This window comes from Bos indicus x Bos taurus, chromosome 2 (genome assembly GCF_003369695.1).
Source record: "Bos indicus x Bos taurus breed Angus x Brahman F1 hybrid chromosome 2, Bos_hybrid_MaternalHap_v2.0, whole genome shotgun sequence".
In the NCBI taxonomy this organism is placed as follows: domain Eukaryota; kingdom Metazoa; phylum Chordata; class Mammalia; order Artiodactyla; family Bovidae; genus Bos; species Bos indicus x Bos taurus.
In genome coordinates, this window is record NC_040077.1 from 132867757 (window position 1) to 132887364 (window position 19608).

The 19608-nt window shown below is 55.0% G+C and overlaps 1 protein-coding gene across 4 annotated transcripts in view; it reads left to right on the top strand.

The window, feature by feature from the left end:
* Nucleotides 1–2914: 2914 nt before the first annotated feature.
* The window catches only part of CAPZB (capping actin protein of muscle Z-line subunit beta), a 138751-nt gene continuing 122057 nt past the window's right edge, over nt 2915–19608 (top strand). The window contains exon 1 of one of the 4 annotated variants that reach the window (XM_027521951.1): nt 2915–3077. In XM_027521951.1, coding sequence (XP_027377752.1) covers nt 3075–3077 — 3 coding nt within the window. In that variant the 5' untranslated portion in view covers nt 2915–3074. Of the gene's footprint in view, nt 3078–4236; nt 4394–19608 lie in introns of those variants that run through there. The other 3 variants (XM_027521959.1, XM_027521933.1, XM_027521925.1) reach the window with 3 other exon arrangements.

Consider the following 19608-nt stretch of genomic DNA (forward strand, 5'->3'; position numbering starts at 1 on the left):
ACTTAAAATGATGGCTGTCACTTTTAATTTTCCATCAGTGTTCAGATATTCTGATGCAGGCAGAGAGGAGGGGAAGAGCTGAGTTTAACCAGGGTTGGCCAAGAAGAAAAGAGAGGGGTAAAGGAGGTATGGCAGGTGGAAGACTATGACACGAGGTTGGGCTTTGGACAGAGGAAAGAAGAAACAGTACCAAAAGTAATGATGGAATTTGCCTCCTACCCACAGCCCCTCAAAAGTAGCTGCTTAATGCCTCACGCCCCCATGTTCATAGCAACAGATGACTGGTTAACGGGCGGGCTCTGATCTGTGGGCAGCCAGTCTGTGGAGCCGGCCAGTGACCTGCCCAACGAACTGTCATTATTAAAAGATGAGATGAGTTGACTGGATTCTGTCTTAGGAGCTAAGCTATGAAACACAAAAGAATCTGCCAGTTAATAGGACTAACTGATGCAGAGAATAAGAGGGACAAAAGTCAGCAGGATGACTCCCAGGCAGGCTGAAATGTGGAGGGAATAGGGCTACAGGCAAACTGAGGATGCCAGACAGTCAAGAACGCAGCGGAAATGGGGCCACACCAGAGGGATGGACTAGCCCGTCCCTGAGTTCTGGGTTGGTTTCCAGGCCCTCTTATTATGAGTGAACTTAACTTTCAAAGGTTTTTGAGCAGGAGAGTGATGTGATCAGACCTGGGGTCATGAGTGTAGACTCACTCCGTTCTCTCTATGCTCACCTCCTAAGTCAGCTCACCTAGGTGTTTTATGCATTTAAGTACCTCAAAATATCATTTATTAGCTGACACTTCTCATCAATTTATCACCAACTCCAAACTTTCATATCTGACTACTTGACATCTCTATTTAAACCTCTGAAAGGCAACTCAAACATAACTTACCCCAAACTGATTCTTACTAGCCAACCCCTCAAAAAAAAAAAAAGAAAACCAAAATACTCAGACTTCTGCTCCACCGCCCCCACAACCTTCCACAGATCAATAAATGGCAAATCCTTCTGGTGCTGATCAAGCTGAAAATTTTAGCATCATCCTGACTCCTTTCTTCTCATGCCCAGAGTTGCATCTCTCTGCTGTGTGACCTAGGGTTTATCTCCCCAGGCCTCTGTTATGAGGATTAAATATTATTTGTAGAGTGCATAAGAGTGCCCATCACACAGGAAGTCCCATATAAGTGCTTTTGAAATAAATAACAAATGCCTTTCATACAGAAAGGGCTTTCCAATGGCCCTAGTCCCCCTACAGTCCATTCAGAACACAGCAGTCTCCCCATCCCTTGAAAGGCCAGGCCAGATCCTGTCCCTGCCCTGCACCTCTCTGACCTCACTCCGCTCCTGCCTCTCTCCCCGTGTTCAATCTGAGCCACCCATTTCCACCTCCTTGTGCCACAAACACACCAGGGACTGTCCTCATTCGGACTTTGCCCTTGCTGTTCCTTCTACCTCCCTCTGATCAAATGTTAGGCCTTCCAGAAATCCAAAAGAGAAGGGATATATGTATACGTATAGCTGATTAACTTTGCTGTACAGTATAAACTAACACAACATTGTAAAGCAACTATGAAGGGTTAGTCGCTCAGTCTTATCTGACTCTTTGTGACCCCACGGACTGTAGCCCACCTCTGTCCATGGGATTCTCCAGGCAAGAATACTGGAGTGGGTAGCCATTCCCTTCTCCAGGGGATCTTCCTCACCCAAGGATCGAACCCAGGTCTCTTGCAATAAAAATTAGTTTTAAAACAAGTTAGGCCTTCCTTGGCCCCACTTTTGCTAATCTGAGGCTGGTTCCCTCACTCTGATTTTCCTCCACATCTCCATTTTTATTTAGTACCTAGTTGTCTCCCCTCCCTTGTTTAAACTCTGCAACAGGGAACGTCTTGTCCATTGCTCTATGCTTAAGAGCCTAGAGCAGGGCTTGGTAGACAGTAGATGCTCAATAAATAGCAAGAGAAAATTCCTAAACGCCACGCCCTTGTCTGAATCCTCTTAATACAGGTCTGAATCATTCTTGGGGGACTTATCTGGGTCACTTTCAATGCCAGTGGTGGTTTTTACTTGACTGTGAGCTATACCTGAGGACGGGGCGGGCTGTCATGGCCTGGCTGGTGGTGCCCATTCCTGTCATTTGTACAATGTTCTGTAGTTTACAATCCCCTCACCAGTAGCCTGATTTGCATCTGACAAAAGAGAGAGAGAGAGGGCAAGCTAGGGAAGACAGTTATTACTAGCGGGGCTAGCGTCCCAGGCCTCCTGACTTCTAGATCAAGCGTAAATACTTGTTGAGCGAAGAGAAAAGAACATTTGAGTCCCTGCGCGGAATGAAGCAGCCCCCCTGGGCAAATGGGCGGGCGCTCCTCTTAACATGTGACGTTTCTCGTTCCGGATTTTCTCATTTCTGCCTGGGTGGTGCTGACAGCATCCTCGGAGCAGGGGAAAGATCGTTATGTCCCTTTCATCCCTGCGATCTTCGGGGCCGCACCCCACGCTCGGTGTGTGCTGGCTGCTCATAGAGGAACGTGGCCCGAGGCCCAGTTTTCGCAGCGACTGGCTGCAAGTCCCACAAGCAGCAAAAATCGGCAGCGCGGGGGTTGCACTCCGGGATCGCTCGCCCCGCCGTGTCTCCCGGCGGGCCGCACCAGTTTCCGGCGCGCCGCAGGGGCGAGCGCGTGCAGGGGAGTGGGGGTGGCGGCTGACCGCTCCGGGTCCCAGCGCCTTCCGCATCCCCGCCCGCAGGACCCGCCCCTCAACAGACCCCGCCCCTCGCAGCCCCGCCCCTCGCTTCCGGGTTTGGGGCCCCGCCCCCCCTCGCCGCGCTCCATACTTGGCGATCGCCGAGGCCTTGCGCGCTCATTGGCCGACAGCCGGCTGCGTGGGGGGCGGGCCCAGGCCGGGCAGAGGCGGGGAAGGAAGGAAGGCGGCGGCGGCGGCGGCTCGGCGCGGGGGGAGGGGGCGCTGACCCGGATGTTCACTCTCGGGCACCCGGGGAAGTGGAAGCGCCGGGCCCTGCTGCGGGGGGGAGAGCCACAGACGCCGGGACCGGGAGCGCCGCCGCCGCCGCCGCCGCCATGGTAAAGGCCTGATGGCCCCCGCCCCGGCCCGGGGCCCCGCCGGGGCTCGGACCCCTCCCGCCGCCCGGCCCGGCCCGCTGAGGGTGGGCTCCCCGGGTGGGGGAGGGGCGCGCCCGGAGCCCGGGGGGACCCCCTCCGGCTCTCGGGAGGGGGCCCGGCTGGGGGCGACCCCGGCCCCCGCCGCTGCTTCCAGCTGGACTCCACGTCCGAGTCCAGGCTGCTCTCTCCCGTAGCCCGTGCCAGACCCTTCTGGACCCGTGGTCCCGGCCGGGCACCCCCTTCGGAGACCCAGGCGTGGTCCCTCTTCCCCCCGGACCGGCCCGGCCTAGGCCCCCATACCCTGTCCCTCCGGCCCAGGCTGGGCTGTCGCTTCTTCCTCTTCCAGCCCAGGCTAGGCCTCTGTCCCCGTGCCCCCTTCTCCATGGCCTCAGTCCTCCGTCCTCCCTTCTCCGTGGCCTCTGTCCGGACCCCCAATTCTCCCCTTCTCCGTGGCCTCTGCCTCCTTCTCAATGGCCTCTGTCCCCCGTCCCCCCTTTTCCATGGCCTCTGTCCCCGTCTTTCCCCCTTCTCCATGGCCTCAGTCCGGACCCCCGTTCGCCCCTTCTCCATGGCTCTAGCCCACATTTGCTCCCCTCCGTTCCGCGGCCTCAGCCTGGCTCGTCTCCTCCCTCCGCGGTCTCAAGTCTGGACCGCACTCCTGCGCTCCGGGCCCTCGCCCGGACGTCACCCCCTCCGCGCCCGCCGTCCCCCTTCCCCGGACTTCTCACCGCCCGGCCTGCGTCGGCCCCACTCTGTCCTGGGCTTGGGCCCCTCTCCCCCGCCCGGGGGCCCCCGACCCAGGTGGTCCTCTCACGTCCTCCCGGGGCGCGCCCTCCTTGCCGCCAGTGGGAAACGAAGGGCGCCCCCCGGCCCTGTTGGGGACGCGATCCCGGGGTTGCGCGGTGCTCCGGGCAGCGAGCGGGCGAGGGCAGGGCGGGCATCAGTGTGTCCGGAAGGCAGCGCGGCGCCCCGCGGGCCCTCCCCCGCGACCGCCGCCTGGGCGCCGGGGGGCGCGGGACTAGCGGAGCGCTCTGTCGGGGTCCGCAGGGCGCCTGGGGTGTGCGCGCGAGCCGAGGGGTGAGGGCGGGGGAGCCGCGGGGCCGGGGATGAGCGCACAATCGCTCTTGTGAGGCCGCCGCCTTTGGGGGCCCCCCCGGGCTCCGAGGCCAGCAGACGGCCCGGACACGATGCACCCCTGCAGACGCAGCCTCCCTTTCCCCCTCAACTGTCAACTCGTGAAGGTTGGAACTGCAGATTATGGAGGTGCCTCGGACCAGGTGAGCCGCCGCTGGCTCCGCTCTGCTGTTTGTTTTGGTAATGAAGGCAGCTGCTCGGCGCTGCCGAGGTTTCACCTAGGCCCCCCATCGGCCAGCCCTCCACTTTTGGAACCTTCTTGCCGGGCAGGCCCAGCACCCAGATTGGAAGGGCCAGAGGGCTTCTGCCTCAAGTGGCCAAGGAGCCTTGGGCGAGTGGACTGAACGTTCAGGCTGGGGGCAGGCAGATGTTTGCATGTGGACTTTGGGCCCCAAAGGGTTTTGAGCTCTCGGTTCCTTGTTTAAGGAAGAGATGTTGCTGCTGAACTAGGGTGACTAATTCAGAGCAGCTCGGTTTTTTCTTAACGCCTTCCTGTATGGTGATGATGAAAAACGTGGTCCTTGTGATTGGCCTTCTCTGATAGCATCGGTGGAGAACTGACTGCAGGGGAGGTGGCCCAACCCCAGGCCTGGGTGGGGAAGGACTTCTCCAGGACAGTTCTGGGTGAGGACTCAGAGGGAGGTTTTGTACATTTGCTGTTAGGGCAGAGGCGGGGAGGAGGGTTGGCGTGGCCAGTGGACCTGCTCACGGCAGCATCTCTGGCTGTTTGGGGGTCGGGTGCAGTGGGGAGCATCTTGCCTTGGCCTGAGCCCCAGAGGTGATGGAAGGATGCCTGTAATGACCCAGAAGGGACCGGATGATACTTGAGGCTCCTGAGCATCCTGTATTTGGGTCTTACTTAGATAATCTGAAAGGATCATGGGAGGAGTGGCGGGAAAAGGCCTTTTCTGGAAGGGTGGGTGGGGCTACTAGGTGCCAGGCCCTTAACCCACCCAGGGCCTTGTGAGGCAGTTACTGTCCCCATTTTACACGGGAAGAAGCTGGGGTTCAGACAGTGGGATAACTTAAGTAAAGATGCTGTTTAGTTGACAGAGGGCTCTGACTGCATCCTTCCCATTGTCCCAGGCTGCTTGTGTGTTGAGGATGTGAAGGACACTGTTTAGAAAACAGTGAGGATGGTCATTCAGATATGGGGAGGGGGGAGCAGCACTGACTGGCTACTGACGCGGTCCTGGTCGTTTGCACAGGGATATCGTTTCATAGTGAAACAGTGATGATGTGATGCAGGCTTACTTGACGTGAACTCTCTCAGGGCAGGGAGTTTTGTTTTTTGTTTTGCCTGTCTATATCCCTGGGGCCTAGAACAGTACCTGGCACTGAAGGAAATAGCTCGGAGTGTTCCCTTTTGGGGCGTGTCTTGAACTTAGCCATTTGGATTTCATTCTCATGGTCTTAATAACTTGTTCTTAGTATCCCCCTAGGCTTGTAAGTAATTTCTGACTGCTTATTGTTCAGTTTCTTCCTTGCTTGAATATTCTGACTAATAAACCAACATAGACCAGTTGGGATAGGGCAGAAATGGTGGTGTAGGGTTGCATAATAGGTAAATTAATTAAGACCATTGTGTTTTTTATTTTCGTAGGTTTGATGGTAGAGAAACCAGCTAGTTCTCAGTTATCTAACTTAGAAGGAAATAGCAGTTTGAGAATCTAAAATACTTTGGACTTTGGAGAAAATGCCATGATTTTTGTTGGCATCAGTTATAAATGCATAGGCAAATAGAATTTCTTTGCATTCTCTTAGCAGGTAATAATCTCACTATTGTAAGTGCTTTATAGTTACAGAGCACTTTTCCTTGCCCAGCTCTAACTTCTAATGTAGGAATTATTGTTAATTTAGAATTATGATTCTGGTGCTGGGTGGTGGGGCTGCAGCATGCAGGGATGGGCCGGGCCCCCTCCGGAGTTGTCCCTCCAGCTCCCACATGGTTTGGCCTGACAGGAGAGGAGAGGAGAAGCCTGTTGTACTGTGACAAGGGGAAACCATACTGTTGGTGTCTTGGCTGGTCTCCTGTAGGTGAGACACACAGCTCAGACCCCACATGTATATACAGCCTTGTTCATTTCAACCCAGCTGGATGTTCTTTGGTGGAATCCTTCAAAAAAGTGGCCCACGGTTGATCAGTTGGCTTGAGATGAAGGAGATACTAAACCATCTGACTGAAGCACATATTCCTGTTTATAACCCAGAACTCCTATTCTTTTATGTCCCCTGGGGGAGGGGAGGGGACAGATGACTGGCGCACAGGGAAATGGTGGCTGGGCAGGTCCTTTGAACATTGAGACTCTTGCTTCTTAGGGAAATGCATGCCATCAAGCAGAGTGGGGTGTGAGGGGGTGCTGGGAGCTAACAGGTAAGATTAATACACTGTACACAGCATGCGTATGAGGGGCTTTCTGTGTGCTGGTCTGTGTACTGGGGACAGGATCATACAGTGAACAAGACAGACAGGTCCATGCCTTCACAGCTTGCGTTACTTGGCCGGGAGGCATGTCACTCTTACCTGAAGTTTAAGGAAGCAGAGCCTTGATTAATATAGCTGCGAACACACTTGCATGAGGTGATGTGGGAGACTTAAGAGAAGGTTGGAGCTTGTGCCAGGCTTCAGCCCTGGCCTTGGGATGTGCACCCGCCCTTGAGATGGCACTGGCCCCACAGTCTGTCCCCTGCAGACCGGAAGCTCTCCCAGCGGGGAGGGTAACCTTGTGCCCTGGAAATCCAGCCCTTCTCTTCTGGGTAGTGACCACTGATTGAGGATCTGCCGTCATCCAAGAAACCTGACTTAGGTCTTGCCTCATCCCCGGATGGACGCTGGAGAGGCTGAGTGACTGGTGTGAGTGCTGGATCTGGGACTCAGGTGTGGGTCCACCCATCCCCTGTGCTGAACATTCACTCAGTTCCTAAGAAACTACGAGCAGCAGGGACCCCAGTACAGACTCTGGTCCCATTTTTCCTTGTGGTGGATCCTGCCAGTGAGAGAGTGGGGCATGGACGTCCAAAGTGTGCAGAATCTCCCACGAACACACTTGCATAAGACCGGCGAGGGACTTGGCTGGTGGTCCGGGGCTAAGACTCCACACTCCCAAGGCAGGGGGCCTGGGTTCCATCCCTGGTCAGGTAGATCCCACGAGCTGCAGCTAAGAGATCGTGAAGTGAAAGTCGCTCAGTTGTATCAGATTCTTTGCATCCATGGAATTAACCAGGCCAGAATACTGGAGTAGGTATCCTTTTTCCTTCTCCAGGGGATTTTCCCAACCCAGGGATCGAACCCAGGTCTCCTGCATTGCAGGTGGATTCTTTTCCAGCTGAGCCACAACGCCGCAACCAAAGATCCCGCACACTGCAACGAAGATTCAGGATCCCAAGAGCTGCAACTAGGATCCCGGTGCAGCCAAATTTAAAAAAAAAAGATCAGTAAGGGCCATGCCGTTTCTGAATCTAGGCTTTTAGAGATCAGGTCTCTGGGGTGAGGAGGTGGAGGCTTGCCTGCTGCGGGAGCTCTGGCCCTCTTGCAGCAGCCCCACTAGGAAGGTCCATCCAGCCTTAGGAGGGAGGCAGCATCGCATGCAGACTTAGGAGCCAGACAGCCTTTGGGATAACAGTACCTCCTCATAAGGCTTTTATGAGGATTAAATGAGATAATACTCTTCAAATGCTTTTCGGCACATAATTAACATGCATCATGACTATTGCTGTCGCCATTTAACAGATGGGCGTCAGAGGGGTGAGCGGTTCGTCTGTCTAGCTACTAAGTGGAGGAACCAAGTTTTCTGGTTTCCGAGGTAGACCCCTTTCCTCTACTCTTTCCAGCCTGGTGAAGGCAGATATGAAGTTTGTTTGGCTTTGGGCTGTGTCTTGAACAAAGCACGTCGCTGGCAGGGTCTGAGGCTCTGCTCCACCACAGTGGACCAGGCGCTGTGTGCTCCAGATACCACATGGTGCCGTGGCCTGATGCTGTGTCTCGGGCTCTAGATACCTGGTCTGTGCCCAGTGGAGCCCCCCGTGAACGGAGTCCGTGCCTTCTGCCACACCTGTGAGCCTGTGAGCTCCTCGAGGGCAGACACCTTGTCTGTTTGGGTCCCACCAAGAACCCACACTTCCCATGGTGCTCCTGGCACTTGGTGAGCGCCTCATAGATGCAGGATGAGCAAGTGGTGGTTGCTGAGAGGGGGCTGCTCCCCAGGACATGGGCTCTGAGGTTTGGCAGATGGGTGAGGAGTCCTGTTTCTGCAACTCAGTATGTGACCAAAGCGAGGATCGTACTCTCCTTCGACAGGCAGAGCGAGAGCCGCATTTTATAGGGATCCGGGGAGAAAGAGGTGGACATTGTAACGTGCTTAACCCATGCTTGGCGCACAGCGCGTGGTCGCCGTGCTTCTCGTTTGCTTTGTCCTGTGCCCTCCACATAAGGACGTGAATTGCCCTGATCCCCATGCTCGGGTCCAGTAGGGGAGGCCAGGTGCACCCAGAGAGCTAAGTGCCGCCGGAAGGAAGCAGAGGAGAGGCTCAGCGGGCCCCGCGTCTGTCCATCCCTGCGGGCTTGCCTTGCAGTCCGCTGCCTGCTCCACACCCTGCTGACCACACCAGGCAGCCTTGGTGGGGACGGGGTGGGCTGAGGCCCGGAGAGACCATGACCAGGTGGAGAAGAAGGGGTGGGGTGCAGGGGCCTGGAACAAGAGCAGAGGTCAGGGTGACAGTCACCTGGCGAGTTTGGGGACCAGCTGCAGAGTGCACGGCCGGGGTGGGGGAGCCTCGGTCTCAGGAGGGAGTTGTGGAGTGCCTGAGTTGCTAAGCTAAGGAGTTTGCATTTGATCTGGGACAGCATGGAGCCAAGTTAGAGTTTTGACAGGGCAGGTGGAAATTGGAGGAGGCTGGCAGAGTCGTGGTATTTTAGGAAGAGGCATCTGGTGGTGGTGTGCAGCCGGGAGGGAGGCGTTTACAAGCATCACCCTGCAAGGTTCTCAGGGTCCCGGCTGCCGAGTGGCTGCGGGGAGGAAAAAGGAAGGGGTGGGGTGAGAAAGATGAAGATAGGAAAGCTGTGAGCCGTCGTGATTGATCATGTCTGGGCTGCGGGAAACCTGTCCTGGAGCTGCCCTGTTCAAGCATTTGGACAGGATGCTTTATCACTGACCCAACAGCTATTTCTGGGCAGTTTAAATCCTAGATAGTGGTGTCTGCAAAACCTTGATATCCTCCTCATGCCTGAACTGGGGTTTCGGTCTGGTTAGCCTGGGGACCCAACCGCCCAGCCCTCTCTGCCTCTGTGGTGGCACCGAGTCCCACTCAGGCTGTGCGACCCTCACGTCTCCTGCATCACCTGGCCCACCAGCCCCCGGGGCCTGAGCTCTGGGTACCAGGCGCCTCTGTCACTCGTGACTTTTTCCATAGGGTCATTCATTCCCTGGATGCTTACCCAATAGTCAGACCTATAGAAGGTGACTCCTAAGCAGAGGAGGCAGATAAAAACAGGCTGGTCTGAGATTGTGCCTGACTGGGTCATCACCTGGTCCCTCTCCCCCCCCCACCCCCCGATTTCAGACAGCTCTGAACACCTCTGAGAGGAACCTTCCTCTGCAACTATTTCTTCCAAGGCCGCAGCAGCCCTGGCTGTTTGTCCACCTGCCTCGTGGCGGTTATTGTGAGGACTGAGTGAGTTTACACGTGGAGAGGGTAGAAGGTGCCCAGTACTCTGTCGGTACAGCAGGACTGATTACGTTACTAACATCGATGGTTGAGAGGTGTTTTACTTAACCTCCAGGCCGCCTGGGAGCTAAGTGGTAGTGGCCTCGATTCTCTTGAGACCCCGGAGAGGCAGAGGCCCTCGCCGTCGCCTGGCGATTGGAAGGGCTTCCAGCCCCGTGCTTTCTGCCCTCGAAGCTCTCACCGCACCGCAGGTCGCGAGCACGTGTCCACTGGCTCGGCCCGACCGTCTCCACCCACTGCTTAAGCCGCTCTGCAAAGCTTCCTCTTCTGGCGTGGAACTTGGCGGGCCCTTCAGAGTTAGGATCTGCTCGGAAATCCGTATTAGATTAGTGTTACCTGGACTTAGCATCTCAGAGGTTTCCCTAAGATTTGGGCGGAGGACTCAGTGTAGGTACTAAGTGAAGTATCTTCAGTGTAAAAAGTGAGGGTCTGTCAAGATGCTTTTGCGCGCACCCTTTCTGCCGGGGTCCGTGACAAGCAGCGTCCCCTTGGGAGGTACCAGGGGCTCTCCCCCTTGTCGGCGGCGGCGAGAGAGGCAGACAGGTCGGGTGTGGCTTGTTCACAGGGCCTGCTGCCCCTTGAGGCGTCTCCCTGAGTCTGCGGCCCTGAAGAGGCGCGTCTGATTCCGCGGGGACAGGCTTCCCACGGGCTGTCCTGGGCCCAGGAGCTCGGAGGACGAGCTTTTTACCTGCTGCACGCTCCTGCGGAGAAGTCTGATCTAAGACCCTGTGGCCCCCGAAGGAGCTCCTTTTGGGTTTGTCTCGGTCTGACCCGAGGCTTCATTTTTTTATCAGCCCCTCGCTTCTCTGCTGAGCATGGCTTGGTCAGCGCGTGGTTCCTGGAGCTGGATGCAAATGCAGCAGCGGCCGGGCTGGCCCGCTTCAGGCGCTTGGCTCTGTGAGAGTTTCTTTTCTTTTTGCCACATCACACGGCAAAGGCGGAATCTCAGTTTCCTGACCGGGGCTGGAACCTGTGTCCCCTGCATTGGAAGGCAGTCTTAACCTGGACCGCCAGGGAAGTCTCGCTCAGATTTTCTGACGTGCGCCGTCTTTGCCTCCTTCTGTCCCCTCCTCCAGACAACTCTTGTCTCAAGATCTCTTGCAGCCATAGGGGGTGTGGAGCCCCAATAGTCCGGGGTTTTGAGGCCTCTGACTTGGTCTCGAGGAACAGGAAACGGAGGTGCAGCGTCCCTCCGGTGAATTATCAGGTCTCCCTCCCAGACTCTCAGTCACAGAACCGCCTCCCTTCTGCCCTGGTTTCTTCTGGGTGCACAGTCACTCTCTAACTCTCTCAGCCCCAGCCCTGTGAGGTCTGTTTCCTCATCCTGCAGATAAAGCTCAGAAAGGTTTAGTAATTTGCCTAAGGGGCCCGGCCAGTTAGTGCCAGAGCCAGCGTTCAGATCCAGCCGTCCCGCTCCTGTCGGGTCAGTTCTGTGGTCCTGCCTGCTCATGCGTGGACCCACCACGTTTATCTTCTAGATGAGGAACCCGGGGCCGCAGGGCTCGCTGCGGGTCCTGCCACGGTGGCTGAAGAAGTCTGAGTTTAGGTTAGAAGTTCAGAGGGTTGGGACTTCCCTGGTGGCTAACAGTCTGCCTTGCAATGCGGGGGATTTGGATTCAAGCCCTGGGGGGTGGGGGGAGGTGCGGGGGCAAGATCCCACATGCTACTGAGCTTGAGCACCGCAACTGGAGTCTGGGCACTGCGGTGGAAGATCCCACGTGACGCGTCTGGTGAATCCGAGTGCTGCTACTCAGAGCTACATACCGAATAAGTAAATACTTAAAAAAAAAAAAAAATGTTAGGAGGGCTCTTTGGTGCAGGGTATAGAAAATGAAAGCAGCTGGAAGCTCCTGAGCCATGGTCTGCTTCCAGAAAGATGCCTGCTGAGCCTGCAGGTTAGGTGTGTCTCATCTGCCCTCCTTAGGGGGCACCTGGGCATTCCGGGCAGCACTGCTGTTCTTCGTGCTCGAGGTGAGCACATCCTGGTCGCTGTGGGGTCCCTGGGCTCTTCCCTGTGAAGCCCGTCCTAGCCTGGGCACCACAGACTGGGTCAGGGTGCCTGGGAACCTGCGGGGAGAGACCATACTGTTTTAGTAGTTGTATGACTTTGAGCAGGGTGAGCTGATCACCCTCACAATGCCTGATACCTTCTGTTTCTTGTCCTCGGGAGAGAAGACAGATGCCAGTTCCTCACTCAGCTCAGAGCTGTGTGTGGTCGCCATGGTCCACTGTCTCTGGCACATGGGCCATGCTTTCATGTTGAATGGGTGAATGTCTGCTGCTGCTGCTAAGTCGCTTCAGTCGTGTCCAACTCAGTGCGACCCCATGGATGGCAGCCCACCAGGCTTCCCCGTCCCTGGATTCTCCAGGCAAGGACACTGGACTGGGTTGCCATTTCCTTCTCCAATGCATGAAAGTGAAAAGTGAAAGTGAAGTCGCTCAGTCGTGTCCGACTCTTCGTGACCCCATGGACTGTAGCCCACCAGGCTCCTCTGCCCATGGAACTCTCCAGGCAGTCGTACGGGAATGGATTGCCATTTCCTCCTCCAGGGGATCTTCCCAACCCAGGGATTGAACCTGTGTCTCTTGCGTCTCCTGCATTGCCAGAGAGGTTCTTTACCACTGTGCCACCTGGGAACTTGCCATTCTCCTAGGTCAGAAATGGCCAAATACACACATTTCACGTGGTTCAGCCTATAACAGACCAAACAAGAGGGCCGGGCACTTCCAGAGGGAGGCTTTCGAGCACGTGTCCAGGTCTCCTGTGGGACCTAAGCCCTTGGCCACACCTGGCTTCTCAGGACAGCAGCGTTGGGCTCCTAGTCGGTCAGTGTCACTTCAGGTGGGAATGACGGGAGTGGAAGGAGCCGAGCGGGTCTGCCTGTGGGGTTGGGTCTCCTGGTGCTGAAGACTGTCTGGAGGGTCCCGTGGTGGGGGATCGGGGCCGTGTGGGAAGGGCGCCCTAATGCTGCCGGCATTTGCTGCCGCTCTGCACGTGGGGGGCGCTGAGCACTTGGCCGGGTCACACAGCTGACCGTCCTTGGAGTTGGAGGCAGGCTTGATTCCCTTGAGTGGAATCTTGACCTGGTCCTTGAATCCAGGTCATCAAGGGGCAGGTTCTGGAGCTGGACTGCTAAGGTCCTGGTCCGAACCTGCAGCCTTGGGCAGCTTCCTTCACTCTCTGCCTCAGTTTCTTTGCCTCACAGTGAAATTGTGGGAATAAGAGTATTTCTGATGGGTTTTATGAGGATTACATGAGTTAATGCGTGTAAAGCCAGACGCAGGATGGCATTAACTACTATTACTAATAATACTGCATTATTATCAGTGACATGGATTTTTGGCGTGCTGTTAGAGCCGAAAGAGACTTGAAATGTGGAAACTCCCTCTGCTTTGTGTTGGAAGAAGTTTGGACTCTGTGTTTTTGTTAGTTTCCCAGAGAAGGCGTTCCTTCTTCCAGAGCTCACTGGAAACACACCCTTGTAAGCACGGGCCTTACAGGCATGCACCTGCCTCTCCATGAGCAGGTTGCTGGAAATGATCCTTTTGTTTCAGGTTATAATATAAGTCACTCCTCTGGAAAATGGCTTAATTTTTTTTTTTCTTTCTCGGCATGAGTGGCCAACTCTGGGGTGCCAGTTACATAGAGCGTCCAGAGCCTCCGAGGGGAGCAGGGCAGGGTACTAATCAGTGGGACTCGTCGCCCCGCCCCCCATGCCCCTGGATGTTCTGATCATCTTCTCCTTTTCTGAAGGTGGCAGGTTTTCGCAGGGGCTCTCAGCTGCCACTAAGCAGTGTTGCATTTGTGAACTTCTGCAGACCTGCCAGACGTCACTGCCTCAGGGATTTCATGTTTGATTTTTAAGGACGTGTGTTTGATTTTAAGGTGTGTGGAGTGTTGGGGTTTAGGAGTATAAGAAGGAGGCACAATAAAAGAAAATGGAGGGAAAAATGATCATTGGAAGGCAGTCTGGTGTAGTATAGTGGAAGGGAGACCCCTGAATCTTGTCTTCTCAGGGACGGTGTGAGCTCGAACTACCTACTTACTCTCTGGGCCTCAACTTTTCCTCATCAGTGAAGTGGACATAATGTCCTGCTCTTCTCAGAGGAATAAATAAGAATAACACGTCGCTGAAGCTCAGGCCTCGTACGATGCCGCCTTGTTATGCATAGGAATCTCAGCTTTTGTCTTGCAAATTAGCGCCGCTCCACTGGGAAGAGAATTGCATGGCTCTAGAAATCCCTGTACTAAGGAATACCCTAAATCTAAGACGCTGGTGTCCTCATGATCCTGAGGCGAGTCCTGACCTCCAGCGTCCCCAGCGCTGGCTCTGGCTGGGCAGTCCTCCCTCCGTACGCTGGCTTAGATAGAGGATTTATTGCGCGTAGGGAGCTGCGTGAGGCCAGCCTCTCTGCGCTGAGCGTTGCGGGCACCGCCTTCTGTCACGCATGCCCGGGCCCTGGTCCTGCCCCTGTTGTGCAGTTGTGAAGGTGGAGGCCTCAGTGGTTAATGAACCTCGTACAGGATCACACAGCTAGTCGGGCAGGGGTGGCCTTTAAACTCCATCCTTCTGATGACAGCATCCTGCCCCCAGTGCGCACTGCAGGCTGGCCCAAGGGTGCCTTTTCACGTACGGGTTTTCTCCTCTGAAGATCTACCAAGTGTTCTTCAGCAGTTTTTGCCTTCTGCAGCTCAAGGCAGACTGTTAGCCAGCCGCCCCCAGTTTGGCCCATCCGCGCCATCGGCCCTGGAGCCTTGGGTGAGCGTGCAGTAGCTGCAGTCCTTCGTTTGCAGGGAGCCTCACGTCCTGCTGGGAACTGCTGGCCCACGGAAGGTGTGGCCTCCGTTTTGAGGCCCCGGGCACCGCACCCTCTGTTCCTCCCTGCACCGTCTCCTCATCCCTGTGCATGTCTAGATGGCTCTGAGATGATGCAGCTGTCGTAAGCAAACTGGCATGGGGACTCAGAGCCAACCCACCCCTGGCTGTGCCACCCTGCAGCGGGGGCCGGAGATGAGAAATGTGCTGTAACAACAGCAGTGCTCCTAGATATCCTGCGACGGCTGGGCGTGCCAGCCACGAGAGGTAAACCCGAACGTGGCTACTGAGTGAGGCTCCTGTCCTCAGAGAGCTTCGAGCGCCGGGCTGTGCTGTCAGCACCTGTCCGTCCACAGAGTGGGCAGGGTCTCTGTGACTTCCGGTCATCTCATCAGGCACTAGATGATATTCCTGGGAATAGGTCCCATCTTCCAATTCCTTATCCACCGTGATCTCTTCATTCCTTCCTTTAAATAACCTCCTCCAAGGGCGTTTATGTCACAGCCCGCTAGAGCAGCCTTGTCCTCTTCTGCTGCTGCTAAGTTGCTTCAGTCGTGTCCGACTCTGTGCGACCCCATAGATGGCAGCCCACCAGACTTCCCCATCCCTGGGATTCTCCAGGCAAGAACACTGGAGTGGGTTGCCATTTCCTTCTCCAATGCGTGAAAGTGAAAAGTGAAAGTGAAGTCGCTCAGTTGTGTCCGACTCTTAGGGACCCCGTGGACTGCTGCCCACCAGGCTCCTCCGTCCACGGGATTTTTTTTTTCTTTTTTAAGAAGGAGATTGAGCTTTTATTTTTTTTAAATCAAAGTACAATTGTCAGACAACATCTATTAGTATCAAGTGTACAACATAATGATTGAGTGTTTGCATATGGCGGACTGTGGTTTCTGAACTTGCTGAATTCCAGATGGAGAGCACGCAGCAGCTCCTTGGGACTTTACTCCGGGATCCTGCTTTTATTTTCATTCCATGGAATCTGCTTGGTGCACGTTGATTGTTGAGGAAGCGTTTCTTGAAATAACAGACAAGAACTTGTTGCTGTGGTCCCCAAGGAAGGGCCCGCCCATCGGTGACTAATTACCAGAACATGGACATAGAAATAGCATTCGACCTTTGTATGGTGAGCTCAGAGTGCTCTGTGAGGCTAGGCTCCTACTCGCACATCCTTGTGAAGCATTGGATTAACTGCTGACACTCTGTAAGTTGAATTCCATCACATGGCAGAATCTCTAAGGAAAGGAAAAACAACAAAAAACAAGATGTCTAAGCCTCAAGTGATGGGCTGTGTATTGAAACAAGTGCAGCCAGATTCCAGGTCAGCTGAAGCATTGAGCAGGCCCTGAGAGTGAGTAAGGAAACGGTGGCAGGAACAGCTGTCACTTACGTACTTTACTTAGCGCTTGACATGCATTATCCTGTTAGTTCCCCGAATTTTCCTTAATCACAAGGTCCTGGGAATTTAGGACTTTAGGTAAGCTGTGCTGCTGCTGCTGCTAAGTCGCTTCAGTTGTGCCTGACTCTGTGCAACCCCATAGACAGCAGCCCACCAGGCTCCGCCATCCCTGGGATTCTCCAGGCGAGAATATTGGAGTGGGTTGCCATTTCCTTCTCCAGTGCATGAAAGTGAAAAGTGAAAGTGAAGTCACTCAGTCGTATCCAACTCCTAGCGACCCCATGGATTGCAGCCCACCAGGCTCCTCTGTCCATGGGATTTTCCAGGCAAGAGTACTGGAGTGGGGTGCCATTGCCTTCTCCGTAAGTAAGTTATACGTTGTATAAATTTAGATTCTACAGATGGCTAATCAGTGGCAGAGTCCAGACTTGCACCCAGCTGCTGTGCAGTTAAAGCCGCTGGCCTTCATCTCTGCTGTGTCATGGAGTTTCATCATTCACTCGGCGCTGGTGGCTTGTCTGGATCCCACCGTGAGTCCCCAGGCACTGGGACTAGGGTCCTCCGTCTGAACGCTCTAGAATCGACTCCACGCCCTGGAGCAGGCCATTGTCTTTTCTACCACATGAACTCAGGCCCATTTGAAAACTCACCTTTGAACGTGCTTGTCCAGTGACGCATGGAAAGACCACACTTTTCAACATGACCTTGTTGAGTTCCTGTTGTTTAGTCACTTAATTGTGTCCCACTCTTTGCGACCCCACGGACTATAGCCCACCAGGCTCCTCTGTCTGTGGGATTCTCCAGGCAAGAATACTGGAGTGGGTTGCCATGCCCTCTTCCAGGGGATCTTCCTGATCCAGAGATGGAATCCAAGTCTCCTTTGTTGCAGGCAGACTCTTTACCACTGAGCTACCTGGGGAGCCCCAGGAAGTCAGTTAAAGAGTTAAAGAAGAGATCTGCGGGCAGATCCAGGTTCAAACCCGGGGCCTTTTGAGACTTTCTGTTGTGTTGCAGTGTACACAGGAGATGTGAATTGCAGTGACAAAACGCTGGAGAAAATGTAGATTGAAAGATAGGAAGTAGAAAGTATTGTAGATAGAAAGATTGAAAAACGGTGGTGTGTCTCTTCAGTGGGACGTGATGTCTATCTACACACACGCGTATGTGTGTTGTAATGTGTGTTGTGTGTATTTGTCTCCCCTCCTTTTGAGTCACTTACGCTAACTCCTCAGGAGTGGGACCGCAGGGCTGAAGAGGACCCACGTTTTCCTCTGCACCCGGCCTTCCCGGCACTTCGCTGTAGGAGCTGCCGTAGCTTCTGCCTCCCTGGCTGGCCCTTGGGGCCCTCTGATCTGACCGGTTGAGAGTGCTCTTTGCTTTCCTGCAGAGTAGCCCAATCTAGTGTTTGCCTTCTAGATGGTTTTGCTACCTCTCTCTCCATGTAGAACTGTTCAGTTTTCTTTGAGTTGCTTCATCTTTTCAACTTGAATTATTTAAGCGGAAGGATTTCCCTGGTGGTCCAGTGGCTAAGATTCCGTGCTCCCGATGCGGGGGCCAGAGTTCGATCCCTGGTCAGGGAACTAGATCCCACATGCTGCAACTAAAGGTCCCAGGTGCCACAACTGAGACTGGGCACAGCCAAATAAATGAATATTTTTAAAGAAAGACAGAAAAAGGAGTTATTTAAGGGGAAGCTTTGTCTGTACCGTAAGTGGAAGACTAATAGTAATTGCCCTGAGTAGAAGGTACACGTTAAACCTGAGTGACTGTGGTGAGGGGGGTGCAGCATCTGTAGACCGGCTGGGTTGGTGCCCACCCGTGTCCGGTGCCTTCCTGGCTCTGGCCTCCGGAGACCCCGGGGGAGGGAAGATGGTGGCGGGCAGGGGTGTGTGCAGGGGCCCTGAAGGAGGTGTTCGGCTGGGAGCCGTCAGGGAGGGGCCCCCGGGGAGAGGTCCAGGAAGAGAGCTCTCCTTTGCCAGAAGGACGGGGGCAGGTCCCGAGGACAGCGGGTGCCGGGACGCGGGAGTCACGCTCAGAGACCCCGACAGCAGCATCGCGTCCCCGGAGCCAGGAGGGTGGGCGAGCTCGGCGCAGAGGCCGGGCGCCCTGTAGGGCAGGCCTGCGCGTGAGGGGGGCTCGGGGGTGCCGGTCCCTTTTAGCACCCTTTGTAGCCTGACCGGACGGCAGCCCAGCAGTCGGCTTGCTTTCCTTGGGCGTCATTTGCTGCCGGCTCCCTCCACCCCCGCCACCCCTCAACCCAGCCTTCCGGGCGCTGGGTGCTGGGGTGGGCCCGGGGCTCAGGGCGGAGAGACAGGCGGGCCCAGCCCAAGCTGCCCGTGGGCTAGTGGAGGAGAGGGGGCCGTCTGGATGGCCATGGGCACCAGCGGCAGGGGCCCGGGGAGGCGTCCCCTCCGCTCGACATCCCTTTGGAACCTGGCATCACTGTGAAAGTTTTTTTGTCCTGTTTTCTCTTTTGTATGAAAGGAACACGTTTGGGGTCCCCCTCGGGGCCCCTGTGCTGAGGACTTGGCACTTTGATTGCTGTGGCCCCCTCAGTTCAGTCCCTGGTCAGGGACCAAGATCCCACAAGCTGGATGGCACGGCCAAATAAATAATGTGCTCATTCCAGAAAAGCTGGAAAACAGAAAAGGAGGGGAAAATGTGCTCATAATCTTACTTGCCAACAGCTACTCCTCACCTTTTGGTATGTCCGTTCAGCAGCTTTGTCTCTGTACAGGTTAAAGGTTTTTCCTGTGATTGAGTTCATACTGGTCTGTGATATGTTTCTACAATGTCTGTTTGATTTGTGACCGTGTCGGTTCTTAGTTGTCGCATGTGGAATCTTTGCTGTGACACGGGGCTTGTCTTGAGTTAGCCTCTCACGGGCTCCAGGGCTCCAGGGCGCCAGGGTCAGCAGCTGTGGCTCACAAGCTTAGCTGTCCCAGAGCACGTGGGGCCTTAGTTCCCTGACCAGGGTTCGAACTCGTGTCCCCTGTATTGGCAGGCAGATTCTTAACCACTGGACCATCAGGAGTTCCCCTGGGTTAATTTTATATTCTGCTTTTTTCCTTACAAGATTTTCTTGTTTATGAACCCTTCAAGAACATTTTAAATGACTAATATTTTGACTGGTTGATACAGTCATTTGGTTAACCATTACCCTAGAGTTGGACTTCCCTGGTGGCTCAGCTGGTAAAGAATCCACCTGCAGTGCAGGAGACCTGGGTTCGATCCCTGGGTTTGGAAGATCCCTGCAGAAGGGAAAGGCACTCCAGTATCCTGGCCTGGAGAATTCCATGGACTGGATAGTTCATGGGGTCGCAGAGTCTGACGCGACTGAGCGACTTTCACTCTTAAGAGTCGGACACTTGGGGGTTCTAGGTTTTCTCTGTGTGTCGCTCTGCGCTGAGGGTCTTTGTCC